This window comes from Cololabis saira, chromosome 2, assembly GCF_033807715.1.
Source record: "Cololabis saira isolate AMF1-May2022 chromosome 2, fColSai1.1, whole genome shotgun sequence".
NCBI lineage: Eukaryota > Metazoa > Chordata > Actinopteri > Beloniformes > Belonidae > Cololabis > Cololabis saira.
This window is the reverse complement of record NC_084588.1, coordinates 11,476,797-11,498,339: the sequence shown is the minus strand read 5'-3', so window position 1 is coordinate 11,498,339 and position 21,543 is coordinate 11,476,797. Positions and strand designations below refer to the sequence as shown.

Genomic DNA, 21,543 nt, shown 5'->3' with positions numbered 1-21,543 from the left:
TTTTCACCTGCAAAACATCTTCCTTCTCGTCTTGTATTTTCAAAGGACATTGTTACGGAGGTCTTACAGTCTGTTAAGATGTAGTTTTGTAAACGTATGCTGCTCTGTCATGTTCTCTTTGGAGAAGAGTCTTTGTCCTGGTAATGCTTTAAAAAGCACTTTTTTTTTTAAAATGTACTGCTATGAAGTTTTTTGTATTTGGTAGTGTATTTGTACAGTATTTCTGCCTATTGACAGGCAGCAATACTTCTTTTCTCTCTCTGCAATTATTGCCTTTTGGCATTGTGTTAACGCAGACCAGAGTACTCCAGAGCAGCAAACGGCCAAAGAATGTGCTTTTATAGAAGTAATCACATCTGCTGAGGATCAAAGTATAAGAAGGATTGAGAATCTTCACTTGTAAAAGATTGCACTCAGTTCGTCTCTCTCTACTTCGGCATCTCAGCTTGGATTTAACTAAATAAATTATGATAAAGATCTCTTGTGTTTATCATGTAAAGAGCCCTTTACCCGATTTTTAAGACTAGGTAAGAGATAGGTTATTCTGGGTTGGGTTTCTTTTTTTCTTTTCTTTTTTTTTATTACATAAAACCTTTCGAATTGACTAAGGTGAACTTTCTTTTTCATGATTTATTTTCTACTGTTGAAAACAATGACACCAACTGAGTACACTCATGTTGCGTTGTCAATTATTTATACTTCAATATCAGCTCCTCTCTTGTAAAATGATGGCTTAGTCATTGATAAAGTCAGAGCGAGTCCATTACCGCTTCTGTCACCGTGTTCCATTGTTTGAGTTTTGCTTCTGTATCAGTTTCTGTCAAGGTTTTGTTCTTTGCCTGTGCACCCCCACCCCATTGTTTATTTGACTCACTCTGCATTTGTTGGAACATACAAATCTGTCCCTACATCTTCCTCTTTTAGTAAGATCATTGAGTCACGAAGAACATGCATCGTTCAGGCAGAAAAACGTTGTCTCAATATATGATCCATCCAGAAACATAGTGAGAACTGTCAGCTTGATAGCAGCTTTTGCTCTCCCTCTCTCTGTGTTCTGCTGTTGTCTGTTTCTGTCGTTTACAAGGTGAATGGTGACTGATGCAAAATAATTTAAAGGGGACCTATTATGGCATTTAATGTATATTTTAAACAGGCCTTGAATGTCTTAAAAACAATCAAAAGCTTGTTTTTTCTACATAAATCAGAAATTCAGCCTCTGGGCCATGTCTCTATTTTTACCGTTTCTAACCTCCTTCTCTATGAGGGATTCTGAGGGGCGGGGCTATGATAATGAGGCTCTGTGCTGATTGGCTCCCTGAATGACGTGTAGCAGGGGAGGGAACAAAGCCTCTCCGGCCAGAAGAGCCGGCTCCGTACACAAAGCGTGTCCCATGCGAGGGAGCTTCGGCGACAAAATCAATTCCATTGCTTTATTTTCTATTGGACTGTCCTAACTGGCCGTGAGTTTAACGGTTTCAGTGTGGACAGAGAGCGTCCGATGTCACGCAGCTCGACGCGATAGACTGACGCTCGCATGCAGTTATGACACGGTGTAAACGACTCCCTGTGATCTTAAAGTCTGAATTACGGTTTTGCATTAAATCAACGTGTACCCTACGGCGTAGTGGTGGTTTCAGCAGTGTAGGAGACCGAGGTGTGGTTTGCATTTTGCTTACGTAACGAAAATGCGCAAATCTGCTCGTAGAAGCCACATCACACTGGACGGATCATCCCGGCGGCTGTACAGACCCTGCAGAATTTGGTTGCTTTCCTCCTTCTCTGAGTTGGCAGGCTGAGGAGAGACCACTTTATATATGTTAAAGCAAGAGAAAACGTGTTTTTCATAATAGGTCCCCTTTAAGTCATGCAAGTATTTAGGTATGACCTGCTTGTGTCACCTAGCCGCAGTTGACAAATACTGTATATAGATCTGAACAGAAATCTGAAATCTGTTCCTATCTGGACTGCATAAGCATGCAAGATGACCACACAGTTTGGCTATGTGTGCACTGCTTGCTTTTATTTTAATCCTACTGGCACAGTGAGCAGCACATTTAGCCAATTTCTGCTGCTGAAAAAGCAAAAGAACTGGGCTCAGTGTGTGCTTGCCGCTTAAAATAGTCGATCTGGTGGAAATGGGGTCTAAGCGAAAGATTCAAGTAGAGTTAAGCGTGTATGACATGGGTCACTCCAAGGTGTGCTCTCAGTATCTAAATTCAGATGACTCATTTGGGTTTAGTGTTTCACTAAATACATTCTTGAAGTCTGACCTATCAGAGCAAAGGCAACGATCCATTTTTTCTGTTTATGGGCAAAGAAAAAAGAAATAGTGCTTGGTAATTTTGTTCAGTGAAGTAATGTGGAGCAATGAGCGGTGTGTCAAACTCTGAGGTTCAGCCGTAAGCTAAAATAATATCTCTTTTATATGGAAACGCAATTGTCTTGTTTTCGAGGTGGAAATTGTTAAGTTTCTATTTTTAAATCTAGTGTCCTGCAGATTTTAAGCACTCACTAGTTAGATAAATTGTAAAATGACTGTTTTTCACTTTTTTTTCCTTTTTTTTTTTAATCAACAGCCCAACAGTGGCATAAAGGGATGCTCAATATGCTTCCAGTCTGCAAAATGAGCTCGTATCATTAGCTATGTTAGGATCTGGATCAAATATAGCCCAGTGTAAAGCTTCAAACATGCCCATCTGTGTGGTGTGTTTTTGTTTGCACGCACCTCTTCAGCCAAGTCTTTGTTTTTGCACACAGTGCGAGCCTTTTTGTACTGATAACATGATTTGTCATATTGGTTGGAAGACTTGCTGTGTGTCTGTATAGACAAAAAGCCATTCAACTTGAGCCAGGTTTATGCTTTGGAGCTTTTGAGCCCGAGTGAACACGGTTTAATCATTCTGAGTGTAAAACTTTTTGCAGAAATAATGGAAACACTTCCCTCTGTAGTACAAGAAAGTTAATGCTTTCAAGCTACTCAAGCATGCCGTGATTACAAGCACCAGTCCCTGTGATGTAAATGGTACTTGTGTGCTGAAAAGTAGGATGACTGACAGATTTTGTTCTGTTTTCCTCTTTTATCATCCATGTTTACCTCCCAGATTCTTTTTTTTTTATTTCAAGCAGTAGTGGCAACTATTTAACAGTAATCAGCCTGTCACTGTAACTATGTCACGTGTGTTTGTGTGTGTAGATGCACGGGTGTGTAGATGTGTAGGTGTTTAGTTGTGTAGGTGTCTGCCGGAGGATCCTATATGTGCATCCCAGCCTGTGCCTCCGATTAATTTATATGAATAGAATAGAATAGAATAGAATAGTAGTCTTTATTGATCTCCCAGAGGAGAAATTCAGTCGTGCAGCAGCCAAAAACACACACACATGCTTTATACAAAAAACGTAAAATAGAAATAACCATAAATAGTTACTGTAAATAATAAAAAAAGAGCAATATAAAAAGTAGAAAAAGACTATGTACAAGAGAGAAAAAAAGTAGTAAACACCAAATAAACATATAATATTTACAAAATATTTACAAATATTTCCAAAAATACGTGAGGTATTAGTGGTTATTGCACTTTTAAAGAGACAGGTTTATTGTACATGGGTGGCTACAGTTACTTGTTATACAGTCTGATGGCTGTGGGGATGAAGGACCTGCAGTATGTTGGAAAATAATGGATGTGTGTTTGCATTTAACATTAAGTAAAAGTAAAATTGTGCATGTAGTAGCAAGTAAGCCTGAAAGAGTTAAACCCACGTGTTACTGAATATTAATGAATCCATGTGCTGCTCCAGTGTTCTTATAATCAATCAGGCAATTGGTCTGAGTGTAGCGTACTACACAAGCACAAAAGTCTTCAGAACTTTTTCTCATGTTCAAAATACAGAGAGGACAGAACATGTGAGTGTGGAAGAATGAGAGCGAGTGATAGCGGAGCGGGAAGAATTTTCTCACACAGCTCTCCCACCAGAGGTGGGTAGTCACGAGTTACATTTACTCTGTTACATTTACTTGAGTAAGTTTTGGGAAATTTTGTACTTTTAGGAGTAGTTTTGAATCACTATACTTTTTACTTTTACTTGAGTAAATTTGTGAAGAAGAAACTGTTACTCTTACTCCGCTACATTAGGCTACGTTGAGCTGTTACTTTTCTTTTATCCCTTTTATCCACGTACGCATCAATCTCATGACATCACTGGGTGATTCTTTGGGAAAAATGTTCGTTTTTGCATGTTTTGTCACATTTACACAGACTCAAACACACACAGAGTTTTTATGAGTTCATGGGCTTGTTCTAGTTCTGCCTGGTTAAAAAAGAAAAGTACAAAGGCTTGAAATGTTGTGCTACTTGTCCTTAATTTATTTTTTTATTGAGTTATTTTATTTATTTTATTATTTATTAAAGTACTTGAATTTACTTTAAGATTATTTTAATTTAAGCTATTTTTTATTTTTTATTAATTTTATTTTAATTTGCCTGAAGATGATTATTTTGTACTTTTGTCTGTTTGAATGGTTGTGTTAAAAAAATAAATCAGACGTTACTCAACAGTTACTCAGTACTTGAGTAGTTTTTTCACCAAGTACTTTTTTACTTTTACTCAAGTAATTATTTGGATGACTACTTTTTACTTCTACTTGAGTCATATTATTCTGAAGTAACAGTACTTTTACTTGAGTACAATTTTTGGCTACTCTACCCACCTCTGTCTCCCACTCAGATGTGTTTTCTGAAAAAAAATGGTAACAATACTCTTTCCTTAGGATGTAAGGCTACAGTTTAAGCTAGAAGATAAATAAGCGGGGGGATTCTTTTTTCTAGATTTTTCTCAAGTGAAATTCAAGCAATTTAAGCGGAGCAGGATGGAACCGTGGTTGAGCTCTGATCGGGAATAACCAAGGCAGCCTGGTGTAACTTTGACAGAGGAACAGCAGGAGGGAACAGCCACCTGAGCAGGGAGTGCACACATTCTTACCTTGGAGAGACTGTTTGATAGCTGGCAGAGCCATTAGTCCATCATAACCAAGGGGCAACCGCCGGGTTCTCCTTGTTGAATCCAGTGTGGAAGTTGGAAAGCATGCCATTCCTTGAAAGTCAATGAGCCAATTTCCATTGACCCGCATGTTAAAATGTCATACATTGGTACAAAAACCAGTTTTAGTCATCATAACTGGATTTCACATCAGAGTGAATATTTCTTAAAGGGAACCCTGGCTATTAAGACATGTAGGTCTTAAAAGATAAATGTTGGTATCAATTATAACAATGTGATATAAAAAACCTTTTTGATGTCTTCGTTTTTATAAAATTTGAAAATATAATTTAACTCGTAGGTCGCCATTGTTGTTTACACCGCAATGCATTCTGGGTAGTGACGTCAGACGGTGGCTCCTGCTAGCCCCCGTCCACTGTTTTGACACCCAGAAACAGATGAAAACACAGCTAAACAGGTGACGGCGCACCAGAAACACAGATCAAAACACAGCTAAACATTAAGGTGATGAAGCACCTACAAAAAAGTTAAAAAAAGAAAAAAAAGTGCAGCCCCATACAGCATGAACTACAAAAACACCATAAAACTCAGACTAACCGACCACACATTTCAACTAGCAGATAGCCGATGCTACAATAAAAACCCCAGCCAGATCTGGCGTCATTAAATAAATAAAGATGTTCTTGCCTATTTGACGCGAAGTCTGCGCCTCCCGTTTCGTCAAAGTCCCGGGCCAGTCCCCTCAGCCTCCGGTCTGTCATCAAACGGTGGACCCAGCCCTGAGGCCGGTTTTAGGGGGGGCAGGGGTGGGCTATGCTCACCGAAACGTGCATCCTGCCCACCGGCGTCTCCATCCCGGCGAGAGCGGAAAGCGGATGGCGGTGCGCTGCAGGCTCTAGAGCCACGGCTACGCCATAGGCTACGCCGTTGACGCCGTAGCCCAATGCACTGGTAAGATGCGCACGACTTTGATCATTTTTGCAGATCTCCCGTGCATCACAGCACAAGAGAACTTTGATCCAGTTTGCCTGAACCGAGACGTCTTATGGGCTCCCTCGTCAGCTCCACGGCCGGGAGAGAGCTGCTCAACTATGTTTTAGATACCTGTCCCAGTTAAACTAACGCGGCTTATCTTCCCAGAGCCACCGCTCTACGTCATCGCCCCCAGAATGCATTGCGCAGGTAGAACATGGTGCCTCCCGCAGGTCAAAATATGTGATAAACATTGAAGATTTTTAAAGCAATTAGATTATTTTGTGTTTCTAACAACATATTTTAGTATAAGAGAACAATTGTGGCTAATTAGGGACTACAAGTCTTAATAACCAAGGTTCCTTTTAACATCACACGTACGCATGTAGTCTAGAATTGCTAACTCGGGGCCCATTTTTGGATTAACTGGGGGCTGGGTGGAGACATGGCCCCTCACAATTGTGCTACACTCTTCAGAAACCTGTGAGTCACGCCACATAAGGGTTTGTTCTTGTTTTAAAGTGTATGATTGTAACAGATCAGTGAGCATTATTGGAGTTTGTGCTTCTCTGGGATATACAGCACATCTCGCTGTTTCTACAAAACACAATCCATTTTTCTTTCCAGATGGCTTTCGCAACAATGAGACTTTAGCTGTGAAGTAAACTGTTAAACTAAGGAGAGCTACACACTGCATTGTCTCCTGCTGCCTGATATATGGATTTATTTCAGTTTGTGGGCAGCTCGGTGCACCGCTTTAGGCTTTGCAGTAAATAAACCTGCGAGAAACACTCTGCAGAAACACACGCAGCACCTGTCATCTCGATAAACTGCAATGCTCTGTGTGACGGAGGTGGAGTCACAGTTTCAGTCTGCAGTGTTTGAAAGTGTCACTGTGCGGCTCTGTGAATGGCAGCTCCTCGTTGGAGTTGCCAAGTGACAGATAGATTAAACCACCTCTTCTCACGCAGTTTCACTCTTCTGATAGAGAGCCATGCCATTCAGCACAAGCTGCTCTCTGACAGACAATGCAAACGGCATGTTTCTTACAGTAGCAGGTCTAATCTGCTTAGCTGTAACTCCTGCAGTCCTCCACAGGGACATGGATGGCGTTAAAGGCTGCTGTTCTCTTAATGTGCTCTTATTAAATGCATCAGTGGATCTTTGTCTCCCGATAGAAGCAGAGGACACACAGCATCAGCAAGGTGTGGTCCTTCAGCTGCATGATGATAACTGTGGGGTTATTTTTTTTTTGTTTACAGCACACAAAGATAAGAGGGTTTACTGACCAAGTTCATCCACCAGAGGCTTCTGCACGCTCTCATCATGGAAATAAAACCTGCATTGTCTAAAAAGAACATTATAAAGCAGTTATTTTGAATGTTTGTGTAAGTTACCACTTAGAGCAGAGGATGACGTGAGGTATCGTGTTCACTTTACTCTTGCACAACAGCGTTACGTTAATCTATTATAACAGCTGTATTTTGCCTTATTTGCTGCACCGAGGCTGGATTTTTGCAGAGCCAGAGATATTCGGAGGACTGTGAGATAAACGGGTAACCCAGTTTCATCTTTGGATTTCCAGGAACGTGTAAGGCCAGTCAGCTCTCCCGTGGCCTCATCAACATCAGTTTTTCACAAGGACAGGTGGAGACTTGCACCACGTTCGGGTGTTGAACTTGATTTGCTGTCATTGTGCTCTGTTTTTAGAGAGTCTATTTTCTCCTTTTTTTCCCTTCCTCCTTATTTATTTGCACTAACATGTCAAAGTCATCACTAATAACACATGGTAATAAATAGCAGAACGGCACAGCCTGCAAAACGTGTAGCTCATAAGTATCTTTATTTCTGAGGAGCTTTTTAGTAGGATTCATTTTTTTCATATTATATTATTCACATTATACAAGTTACTGTATTTACGCTGGCGGATGCAAATTATAATAATATTTATACAAACAAATCCCATATTCTGGTTTCAATGATATTATGGTTTAAGAGCCATCTACTGGATTGTTAACATTTTCAAAAGAAAAGGAGAGGGAAACAGGATTTTCTTTTATTTTCAAGTCATGAATAATGAGATGACATGAAAAATGAATACTTTTAAAGCAAAACTATGCAAATTAGAAAGAAATACGTGTAACTGATACCTATTCAAATTTGAACACTTGCACAACAAAGAATTTGTCCTCAACCGAGGAAAAACGAGAAATCAGTTCTCTAAAGTTCAATAAAACAAATCAAAAGCACAATAAATGATGATGGTTCTGTCCACTACCAAGACTTTTAAACTCTAACCCTGACTTTTCTAATGTACAGAGAACAAATTTTTCAATGTGCAATATGGTTTTTACAGGATTCCTCAGTGTTTGAAACATCCAATATGTGACAATGATGAAATGTTTTCCGCTGGTAAGAGTCACATATAAAAGCCTCCTTCAGAGGCAGGAAGCTCATCGAGTGAATCTTTTTTATAAGAGGAGAAAAACTATTTCTAAAACGTAGTTATTTTTGCCATCCAAACTTCCTGTCTCCTGAAATGGAACCTTGTTCATTTGATGCCTGATCAAACATTGGTTGAAAACAAAAAATTAGATACTGAGAATTTCCCAGAATTGTTTCACGTTCCTGTTGAGGAACATGTCTCTGGGTCTCTTGGATATCTGTGTTTTTTGTTTGTTTTTATGTTTTTGCCATTATAACACACATCTGAAACTGCATCGGGTGGCGCGAGATGTGGCAAAGATGTAACTTTTAACAAAAGAACAATAATTCTTGGATATAAGTTGCAGAAAATACACAGTGACTGCAAGTCCCCTAAAACAAACCCTGGTCTGACGTCAGGACTGTTATTACCAAGCAGGTGGACCGAGAAATAGATGCTTGCACAGCTTTTTAATATTCTAGGTTCATATTTTCAGTTTATTGCAAAGGCTATCTGTGCAATTATTGAAGCCAAAAGTTTGCAAAATTATAAAAATGACAATTACTGGGAGAAATAATTTCCTCACTCTGAAAATTACACTAAAAAGCTTTTGAGGTTTAAAAAAAATAAAGAGAAGAGGAAAGAAACCTTTTGTATGTATGAAACATTTCTGTGTGCCCATGTCTGTATGATGAATGACGGCTTTAGTTATGGTATGTAATCTCCGGGTGAGATTAATGGCTGTGAACACATGAACAAAGGGGCAGCGGTTGCAGAAAGAGGAGGATGCTGGTCATTTTACTGGTATTGTGTGTGAAGAGGATGTGTTTGGATAATGATGAGAGTTTCATAATGTGAGGAAGTTCATGTTTGAAAGGAGGATGATTTTCAACAATTTCAGAACTTAATAGCTGTGAACTCTCCACAAATACTGTTTTTATTCTCATTTTCTTCTCAAGAGTTGTCATTTTGACACTTATTGATTACAACTTGACACACTGTCGACTGTTGTGGTTCAGCTAAACTGTTGAACCTAAAATTCATCAATAATTTTATAATATGCCTGGACAGATTTCTGGATATGGAGGTTTTATACCTGGCAGATTGAAGCAGTCTCCTTCAGATGTGTCTTTATTTGATATATACCATTTTCAGGGATTTTTGTGTGTGTCAATAAACATTTTTGTTGATTAATAATGGGTTCATATAGGATTAGGCAGCTTCGATGATACGTACAGCATTATTCAGGCATTGTCCAAACATTTTATGTGTACATTACACTGACAAATAACTTCACCACCCTTCCCTTTTTTTTTCTTTAATAATTGAGACCTTGTTTTTTATTTCATTGAGTGCTGTAGTCCTCTCCACTTTGAAAGGAGCTGACTTCGGCGGTCTGGGTATCTGGTCGGAGCGGGAGAAGGCCCTGAGGCAGATCAAGGATATGCTGGCAGATTATGTTTCTCAGCCGGCATGGGAAAGCTTTGCTTTCCTCCCGCAGTAGCAGGAGGAAGAGGCTGACAGGCGGGGGGAAATCTGGGCCACTCTGCTTGGGCTGCTGACCCGTGACCTGACCCGGATAACAGGATGGAAGTGGATGGATGGATGGATGGATGGATGAACGGAAACATGCTGTTTTCACCAACATTTCTCCTCTTTGTCAGTCCAACACACAAACAGAGAATTCTCTCTGAAAATCAAGGAACAAAACCGTGACATTAATAGGAGTAGATCCAGATAGGTAGCAATACTTATTTCTTCATGGCCACAAAAAAATTGTTTTTCTAAACCACATGGCCTTTTTCCATGATGATAATCCCCAGCGGCTGTGGCACCACCACTTCTCCAATGAAACATTGCCCAATTTAACTCCTCTAAACATTCATTCTTTCTCAATTAAAGAACAGCCTGACTTTGAAATATTAAAATACCTTTCTTTGTGACTGCCAAATTCCCTCTTTGAAAAATATAGCTGTATGACTTTGATGAATGCAAAACAAAAACAGAAACTCCACCGAGCACAGACGTTTTACATTTTGAAAACATAACAGAACCTGTGAACATTTCTATGTTTGAAAGAGGTTTGCTATTATTTCTCCCTCATTAGGACACATTCTTCCACAAAGTGATGTTATAATTAGAGAGGAAGTTGTCTCTGTTGGCCTGTTAATAAAGTCAAACGTAGGCAGGCACATAGATGGACGACAACGCAGTCATGTCTTTTACTTTTCCCTCTTGCGTTCTTTTGGACTCCAAAACATACATTCAGGGTAAAGTGGGCACATACGTGCACGTGCACACTCAAACCAGCACATGCATGTGTGAGGCAGGTCCTATCCTGTTTTATTTTTAGCTTTTCCCCGTACCCAGACCCGACCTACATCATAGCATGAATAAAGCAGCAGAGGGATGAGGAGGCTGAGCTCGGGGAGGGTGGGGGCGCGAGGAGGGGGTCATGCTGGCAAATCCAGAAAAATTAATTTCCCCCTGTGTGAAATGACAGTTCCAGTTCTGTCAGCAGGCCTCACCTGCAACAGTGCTCCCAGAGGAGGCTGCAGAGGGCGAACACACACACACACACACACACACACACACACACACACACTGCAAAAGAAACACAGGGCACTGGAACAATGGAGATCAAAAAACGTCTAGATCACTAGATGCTTTTCCCACCCAAAATGAGAGCTGACAAAAAAGCGTTGAGCTCTTGACTTTGAATTACTGAGGCCGCGTGTCGGCGACATCACAGGCCGGATGTGACTGAACCAGCCTTTAGCAACAAGCCAATAAAATGTATTCAAATGAGCAGCTTTCGAGGGTGGTGCAGTGCTTGGGATAAAGATAGAAAGGGATTCAGGTACTCTTTGAAGACTGAAAGCTCTCAAATGAGGTCCGTGTTTTTGATGAAGGAGATCAGCCGTTTTATGGTTAAGGCTTTGTACGCCTGAATACTCGATCGGTCGCTCTTTGACTGTGCAATTCAGCAATCCCACTGTACACTCTCAAAGGATGAAACCAAGAAAAACCTCTGGGTGTTGCATATAAGTCAATTACATACTTCAATCAGATGTTTTCCATTGTAAGGGGAAATTGTGAAGCTGAACAGCTCAAAGCTGGAATGTATTTGTCCAAAGGGAGGAGATGGAAATACTTTAGTTGCTCTTTCTTTCCTTTCAGTGTCCCATAAGAGGTGGAAAGACATGTTAGCCTCAGGAATCTGGTTTTCTGCTGATCTTATTTGCATAAATATTCTGTACTGTACAAGTACACATGCACATGGATTTAGGCCCTTTTTACATAACTCCTCCCCTGTGTGTTTCGGATCCCATTACATCAGCAGTCATCCTGCTTGGCTAATGCTTCCCTGAGCTGCGTGTTTTAATGCTCATACAATGTCTTTCAAGCTACATTAGGAAGATGTGAATCCTGTGATGTAATTCATCTTGATATTAGCTGTTCATTATGGATGTCAGGGGAAATGCCGTTCACCCTGCTTTTCTCTGCCCTTATCTCATTCACCTTTCTTCCCTGTCTTCCTTTGCGCCTCAACATTTTTTATTGTTCTCCTTCTTGTTGGTTTCTTTTCAATGCACTTCTCTTATCCTGTTCAGCACTCCTTCCTCTTGCTTTAAATCACACCCACAAACAACAGATGTAGGCCTTAACCATCCTTTGTATAGAATGTTTTTTGTGCGTGATTGATCAGTAAAGAGCCAATCTTCAGGACCAGGTTTGGTTGTTCAGTGCTGCAAAAACAAATGCAGCGCCCCAAGACCTTCTCTCCTGTAATGTGATTAGAGCCACACTAATAAAGCAGTTCAATGAGCTTCACCCACCTGCTTCCATCAGTCGCCCCAGGAGCGAGTGAGTCTTTAAAGAAGTGTCAGGCAGTTATTAATCCACTGCGTCTGCTCTGTTTGTCATCAGATATCGACGAGTGTGCGACACAGATGCATTACTGCCAGGCCAACACAATGTGTGTCAACCTGCCTGGTGGCCATCGCTGCGACTGTCTCCCAGGTTTCATCAGAGTGGACGAATACTCCTGCACCGGTAGGTCTGCTTCCACCACAAAAGTTGGCATTTGCTTTGCACTTTACAAGAAATCCCGCCAAAGAAATCCCAACTAGCTACTGAAATTATCGCCATGATGCATAACTCGCTCCTCATTAGCAGTCAGCAAAGTGGCTACATTTGAAAGTTGTTTGTGGCTAACCAGTCAACCACCTAAATGTGGAGATCCTCGGTTCTAAATATAAAATTACACCAACAAGTTATACAAAAAAAAAAAAATGATGCGATTTATGTTTTTTCAGAATGATCAAACATTTGTAATCATACCAGGGTTGCCAGATCTAACTGATAGTTTCCAGGCTAATCAGAGCAAAAAATTCAATAAAAACCAGCCCGAATCATAACCTCTCAAGAATCTCATGTTAAAAACCATAAAATTGTTAGATTTGTAATTAAGAACACGTCATAACCACACAAAGCTTCACAACTAATTCATAATTCATAATTCCCGCCAACCTCACTATCATGGACTTCCCCATCTCGGACCACAAAGCCATACTTTATGACATCCACACCCATTTGCACAAAGTCAAAGAACAACGGATCATCTCCTTCAGAAACATCAAACACATCAACCCCACAGATCTCTCTACCCTTATCAGCTCCTTCCCCAATCCCCCCTCATCCCCCTCCCCTGCCGATCTGGTACAACACTACAATAACTGTCTCTCCTCCTCTCTCACTGCCCTGGCTCCACTTAAAACCCGCTCAGTTTCATTTACCCACTCTGCCCCCTGGTTCACCCCTGACCTCCACCAGCTCAAATCCACAGGCCGTCAACTGGAGCGACTCTACAAAAGGACCGGACTCACTGTGCACATCCAAATGTACTCCGATCACCTTCAGCTCTACAAAAATGCACTTAATACCGCCAAATCATCATATTACTCCAACCTCATTACTTCTGCCACAGGAAACAATAGAGTCCTTTTTTCAACCGTCAACCGCTTACTTCAGCCTCCAAAAACCCTCCCTCCAGACATCTCCACTGACCAGTGCACCGCCTTCCTGGACTTCTTCAGCTCCAAAATCAACATCATTCACCATCAACTGGCCTCAACACGCTCTTCCACAAATGACCCACCCTGGATAACCACCACCAACCAACCCCTCTCCAGTCCTCTCACCAATTTCACTCCGGTATCAGAACACACCATCTCAGAACTCATTCGTAAAGCCAAAACCACCACCTGTCAGCTTGATCCCCTCCCCACCCTGCTTGTCAAAGCATGTCTGCCATCCATTTCCCCCATGATTACCAAAATAATTAATTCTTCCCTCACCACTGGAACCGTTCCCCCAATCCTGAAACTAGCTGCCATCACACCCACCCTAAAAAAACCAGGTGCAGACCCATCTGACCTCAATCACTACAGGCCCATCTCCAACCTTCCCTTCATCTCCAAAACTCTGGAAAAGGTGGTAGCAGCACAATTACAGTCCCACCTAAACTCAAATAACCTCCACGAACCCTTCCAATCCGGTTTCCGCCCCAATCACAGCACTGAAACAGCCCTGGTTAAAATCACCAACGACCTCCTCCGTGCAGCTGACTCTGGCCTACTCACCATCCTCATCCTCCTGGACCTCAGCGCAGCTTTCGACACCATTTCTCACCCAATACTCCTGGACCGCCTGGCTGGCATTGGGATCACTGGTGTTGCACTCTCCTGGCTTTCATCTTACCTCACTGACCGTCAACAGTTTGTCCAACTACAGAACCATAAATCCGGGTGCACGGGTGTCACAATGGGTGTCCCCCAGGGGTCAGTACTGGGTCCACTCCTCTTCACCATCTACCTCCTACCCCTAGGTTCAATTCTCCGGCACCATGGGATCCATTTTCACACTTACGCCGATGACACACAGATATATATCTCCTCCAACCCCACCGCTGCCATTCCTCCCGCTTCCCTCACCACCTGCCTACACGACATAAATACCTGGATGAGCAATAACTTCCTCAAACTCAACGGCAATAAAACTGAGGCTCTTCTCATCGGCTCCAAATCCACCCTCACCAAGTCGCAACCCTCTCCCGCCCCTCCCATCATCATCGACGGCTTCCCGGTACCCTTTTCCCCCCACGTCAAGAGCCTCGGCGTCATTCTGGACAATACACTCTCATTTGCACCTCACATCCACAACATCACCCGGACTGCATTCTTCCACCTCCGCAACATCTCCAGACTTCGTCCAGCACTGTCCCAATCCAGCACCGAAATTCTGGTCCACTCATTCGTCACATCCCGTATCGATTACTGTAATGCTCTCCTCACTGGCCTCCCAACCAAACTCACCAACAAACTACAACTCATTCAGAACTCGGCCGCCCGGATCATCACCCGCATCAAGTCATCTGACCACATCACCCCCGTTCTTATCCAACTCCACTGGCTCCCAGTCCAATACCGTATCATTTATAAAAACCTCCTCCTCACCCACAAAGCCCTTCACAACCTAGCCCCCACCTACCTCTGTGACCTACTGAAAGAATACACCCCCTCCCGTACCCTCCGCTCAACCTCTGCTGGACTTCTTTCCACTCCCACCTCACACCTTAGCAGCATGGGTGCCCGAGCTTTCAGTTGTACGGCACCCAGACTCTGGAACTCCCTCCCCCCATACATAAGACAAATAGACTCCATCACCACATTCAAAACGCAACTCAAGACTCACCTGTTTAAACTTGCCCATTCACTTTGACCGGTCACCACACACTACCTCCCACCATACTGTTATCTGTACTGTTGCTCCTTGATTGTCTATTTGTATGTATTGTGTATGTGTGTATGTATTATAATTTCTACTGTATTACTATTATATTTCCTGTATTGTATTGCTTGTTTTTATTCTGTAAGGTGACCTTGGGTGACATGAAAGGCGCCGTTAAATAAAATGAATTATTATTATTATTATTAACAAAATAGTCAAAGAAAAAAGGTAGCACAAACAGGCTCCCCACAAGGAGTGCAATCAGACAACCACATGGCAAATACAGATCGTCTTCCTGGTCATGGCGTCATAGCGACCACAAAAAGTTATCAAATACCGACATGAAATGTGAGCAACCAAACACTTCATTTTAAATTACTGTAAAATTATGAGGGCAGGGCCATTGTGAGAAATTGTTATAAAAATGATACACTTGGTTTGGCAATCTTGAGTCTGCTTTGGGGTAGTTACAGTTGGCAGTGACCAAAGCCATTTCATTTTGACACTTGATTCATCCAATGATTAACAGTGGTGACAAGTTCAGCAGATTCTTTCTAATTTTAAAATAAATGAAATAATATGAGCCAGAGGGCACGGCAGTTTATTCAAATGTGTATTTTTTTTCTTTTTCTGCCAGGTAAGGGCTGCTATTTCATTAATATTTTCACCCGAGTATTTTCTAAAAACCTAAAGCAGTTTTAAAAAGCAGACCAAATTTTGACAACCCACCCAAGGCTATTTTTTTACCAGCCCACATCTTTAAAAGAAGCCCAGCTGGGTAAATACACGCCCAATCTGGTAAATGTTATACTACTACTACTACTACTACTACTACTGTCATTTAGCAGACGCTTTTATCCAAAGCGACTTACATATGAGAGAACAACACAAGCACAAAATCACATAGGGTTGTTGGATTCTTCGATTCATGATGCACCATATATTTTCGACTATTATGCAATTCAGACATATATCAAAGTGCAAGACCTTCCCTGAAAAGATATGTTGTCTGGGTGGGTGCATACTGTTCTGACACCTATATAATTTTTTCGGCACTGATGGTTCCTCTTCAAAATGCTCATTGACACCAGTGCTTTCCATCCAACCTTCAACTTTGAACTGAGTGTTGATAACAACAACGATTAATGATCCCTGTTTTCTGTGAACGCAGTACCGGTGTTTTCCCAAAGAGATTTAAAAATGTAGATTTGTCTGTGACCAGGAGAAGATGATGGTTTCTACACCATGCTTACACACAGCGTGGGTTATTTTTTGTATGATGCACATTTAACCAGGATTTGTGGATGTCAGTTAATTCTGTTAATGGACAGTGATTTCTGAAAGTGCTCTTGAGCCCCTGCAGAGACGGAGTCACGCCTGTTTTTAATGTATTTCTTCTTGAGGGCCTGAAGGTCGCTAGGGTCCTAAATTGATTTTCATAAATCCAACTTTGAACTTTAATATTTTTTTGGTTTCCCTGTGAATTAAATAGAAAAAGTACTTTTTTTTTCTTTTTTATATTTTATTCAGCTTTCTTTGAGGGAAGAGACCTGATGGCAAAATATGAGTGAATCAACACTGAAATATGGGCAGAAACATTGAAGCCATGTTGAAGCCATGTTGAAGCCTGGTCCACAACAAACAGAACACAATGATTCAACATTGATTACACGTTGGCATTAGAATTGGAACATTGTCTGATGGTTGATCCACCATCAATCATTGACCTTAACCGAAAAGCAACCTTTTTGACCATAATTCAACACTGGTTTAACGTCTTTTGCTATCTGGGAGGTCGTGTTTTTGTGTTCATTTTAATATAAACATATCTTATTGTTATAGATTGATATGTGGAAATCGTATTCCTTATTTTTAAACGTCTTTCTGAAGAATTATGAAAGCTGTTAACCTGCAGAAATTACTTTACGGTGACGATTTTTGTGGCAGTTTCACAATTGCTAGAAATCTGCAAACTTTGAATCCAAATCCTTGATTATCCCCTGGGCACTGCTTTTTCATACATGAATTAACACAGTAATGATGTCAGCACATCCCACAGAGCATCCACCTGAGATCAATTTTTCAATATTTTAGTTCTTTCTTTCATGGCCAAATACCTGCCAACTTTATTATCTTCCTTTCAGTTCTTGATCGGTTTTATGTGCAGTGTAAGTGGTAATATGTTGGCACCAGACTTGCCTGACAAATATTTCACACCAACATTTTCATAATAAACTCAAGGATGATATTAGTGTGCAGTTTAAAGTACATCATCAGATAGCTGCTGTCATGGTAATAAACCCTGCAGATGAAACAGGCACTAGGAGGGAGCAGAGCTGCTGTTGCATCACGTTTATGACAGGGAAGTTGCAATAACTGAATGCAAGCTAGAGGAACTAAAATAAAAAAAATATTCTTACAGTTTAGTGAATGTAATAATTTTTTAGATTTTTCCTGTAAGATACTTTGGATTTGTGTAATAATTAGCAAATAATTCTGTGATGTGCATATACCGAAATAAACTGTCCACCAGGAATCTAACAAAATACATATTCACTTTTGTCAAGGTGCGATAAATTTATTTTATATGTTTACATCCAACTTGTAATCATGATTAATTATGTGTTATGAAATGGCATAGAAAAATTTGTTAAAATTTGATCATAAATAAATATTTTTACTATACAAATACACTAAATTCAGCTGAGACTTCCCTTTTTAGATGTGAATTGTGGGTTACGACCCGAGGCCATTTTCAAAGTCACATCATATTAGACTGGAGCATACAGACTCCAATGTGCAACGGATTGGTCTACATTGCATACTTTTTTCCCATAATACAATGCACCATTACAGCAGAAGCCAGTCATGTGACCAAGGGGCATGTGACCAGCCTTTGTTTGTGATGTAGCATACCGGTAGCTGTTTTTCAGTGATATACTGTACCATGTACTCACAACGACCACTTGACTAGTATACAGTGCATACTGTATAGTGCGCTCTATGTCCAGTATGCAGTATGCAATTTCAAAAATGGCTATAGAGCAGTAAATGAGGGAAGTGAAATGCCGCAGCCTGCTTTTAGTAGCTGAGTGACTAGACAAGTTAATAAAATATTATCAAGAGTCTCTTGCTTCTAAATAATTGCTGGCTGCAAGCGGGTACGACTTCCAGTGTCTTAGAAGTGGAAATAAAGATGCAACATTCAGATATTGACTGTTTGTCCTTCCTTGTCACTGATCCTGACAGCAGAAAAGTCTTCATCCTTGACGGACGTACAGGTGAACAGGGTGTTTCTTAGATGACTTGACTCTTCTACTGCCCTTTGGTGACTGTGCAGAGACTCGTCCCTCTGACATAGTCAGTGATTGATGAATGATTAATCTCACACTGCAAAACCTAACAGGAGCGTAGCTGAGTAGTTTAACCTTCATCAGTTTCCTTTAAATTATGCTTGCTTACTTTTCACAAACGTTGACACAACTAACTGTTAATGATACAACTGTACTTTGGTCAACATACCAAGAGATGCAGTGTGAGTTTTTGACATGTCCCTTTTCAACATGTCTTTACAGCTCTGTTCATAGCAGTCAGTTTTAGCTTGGCATCACCATCTTCCATAGATTTGACTCCAGCCCTCTTCTCTGCAGGATATTTTGGCTGGCATATTTTGAAGGAACTATAACAGCTCTCTGCTTCTCACTTCTCATGTACAACAAATGGAGCATGGTGAAAAGTTGTATGGAAGAAAAGATGTGGAGTGTGGACTGTGGACAATGCTATTGTCCACACTCCCCACAGAGCCCTGGAAATGTGAATGGCCCACTGAATGACACATTTCCAGAGTCCTGCTATGCAGAACCTAGTGACAGTGCTCTGTTATACCTAAGCTTTTCATTTAGTTCTCACTTTAAGCACCCATATATATGCTCCCAAGTGGGGAAAGACTGTCCCCTCCTCAATAATTTTGACTCCCTTAAAGGGATTGTGACATGAAAAACACATTTTTCTAGATTTTTTGTGTTTTGTTGGATGTCTTGACATCAATTACACCCAAAAAACAACAAACTTTTAACATTCAGTGTATTGTGTGCTTTCTGGGATTTTCCGCATAACTATGCAAAAACGGCGCATGTGGTTTGGTGGCGGATCGTTACGTAACGATCCGCTAAATCACCGCCCCCTCCACCCAGCTCCCTGCCTCCGCTCCTCTCCAGCGCACCATAAAGGCTGATTTATGGTTCCGCGTTACACCGACGCAGAGCCTACGGCGTAAGGTTACGCGGCGACGCGCACCATACGCTGAGTCTACGGCGTAGGCTCTGCGTCGATTTAACGCGGAACCATAAATGAGGCTTAACAAGGAGCTGTTTAGAGCCTTTTTTGTTCTAATCACCGGAGGAAAACTGCTAAGAAGACCCGCAGCCACTGACTGGACTTAAGATAAGGGGACAGTGCTGCTTGCATGCCTTTATATTTATGATTGTTTGCTGTGGTTCGCCCTCCTGCTTTTCCGTGCATGCTTCGCCTGTCGCTCCCTCTCCGACGCCGCTGTGAGCGTATGGCTGGAGGAGGAGGAGGTTTGGAGGAGGAGCGGAGCAATGATTGACAGGAAAGGGGGGAAAGGAAGCATTTTTCACGGCGCAAAAAAACACTGTAATAAAAAGCCAGGAAAAGAGTACTAGAGTGAAGTTTTTCTTGTTACACTCTTTTAGACACATTTGGGGGATGTTGGCCAAGACTTTTAATAGTGTTAAAAGCATGTTAAAAATGATGTCACAATACCTTTAAGAAGTTGCCATTTCATGCAGTCATCGTGGGGGATAACTTGAAGAAGAAGAAAAAGTTGCATTATCTGAGCTCTTTTTCACCTGGTAATGTATGATCACCATGACAGATTTTCTGCAATGTTGATTCTCAGGAACATTTTCGGCCTCCTTTTTTTTGGTCCCTTCAATGAACAATCAGCTCTAGTGTATTGTTGAAAATTAGCAGGAGGTTTGATCCTTACAGACCACAGAGCAAGATTTTTGACTTCTTCCTGAAAAGGATTTTATTTTATACGCTCCTCAACTTTTTCGTACCTATGTAAAACTGTTAGTTTAGTTTTGCCTTTTTTTGTGTTTTAGCTTTTTTTTGTTAATCTGATGGCAACCTCTTGTTTTGCTATCATCTAATGACACAAAACAGACAATTTTTTATTTTATTTTTAAAATAAGCCGATGGAAAAGTGCCTGAGCCTGTGCATTTTTGTGACATTGCAGACATTTTCGTCTTCTCTGTTCTCCCGACAGTTACATTGACAAACAATTTGTTTTTTGCAGTTTTAAATTATTTAATCTGCGCTGCAATCCCTAAATGTGGTGGCCAAATGTCTCTGCTGCTGTGACACTGAAACTTTTATCTTTTCATCTGAAATATTAGTGTGCCAAAGAAAATCATGCGAACTGACAAGTACCCAAGAATATGTCATTTTAATGCCACAGAGAATTAGTGTGCCATGAACAAGAATACAGCTATTCAATTTTCAAAGCTTTTTCTTCATAAATATTCAGATTTTCTGTCATATTTATCCGGAATTTTTTTGAATCCAGAATTGAATGTTGGGGTGGCTGTGCTAAGAGTTATATCTGTGTGTCTAGTTATTTAGCATAGACTACAATGACTGATATTACAGTGCAGCTGGTTTTAAAATGTTTTTGTTTTTCCTTAAGGGCTACACAGAGCAGCCAATTTTCTCAAAAGTAAATAGAATGGGTTTGGTTGCTGCTCCGTGTTTCTCCAGAGAAGTGTTCTTAAATTAGCTCACAGTTTGCAGCCAAGCAGAGACGAGGATCCATGGACAATCAATCCATTTTGTGGCTTGTAAACTGTCCAAGCTGCTGACTGGGAGCCTGAGGAGGACGCTCTACATCTGCTGGGAGAGATAAATCCTCTCGCTGTCTACCTTCAACTCTTCCTGGCTCTTTTTATGTGCCTGCTATAAGGGGTGTCAGATACTCATATTTGGAACCTCATATTTCATGGTGCCAACACTTTTGCACATTAGCTTCTTTTATTTGCCGCCTGTATTGTAATCTTCAGTCTTATTCTTCCCTATTTCCAGATCTGGACACGTTTGATAATGGTATTGTTGGTACTATATTAAAAAGGACACACACAAACATTCTTGAAAGCAGTTGGTGGTTTGTCTGGTCTCTCTTTGTGTCAAGGACGTGGATAAAGTCAACATGCTCAGTTTGGTTAGTGCTTTGAGCAATTGGGAGAAAATAAAACCTGTTTATATTATTAGATTTAGCTTTAATTTGGAGATATAATGTATTTTTTTGTGGTTATATTAACTTGTATAGCTTCAATCA

The 21,543-nt window shown here is 40.9% G+C and overlaps 1 protein-coding gene across 1 annotated transcript in view; it reads left to right on the top strand.

The window, feature by feature from the left end:
* LOC133458088 (protein kinase C-binding protein NELL1-like) overlaps positions 1-21,543 on the top strand; it is a 362,160-nt gene that overhangs the window by 229,660 nt on the left and 110,957 nt on the right. Inside the window, exon 13 of the mRNA XM_061737631.1 lies at positions 12,323-12,448. Within this exon, the coding sequence (XP_061593615.1) occupies positions 12,323-12,448 (126 nt within the window). The remainder of the gene's footprint in view (positions 1-12,322; positions 12,449-21,543) is intronic.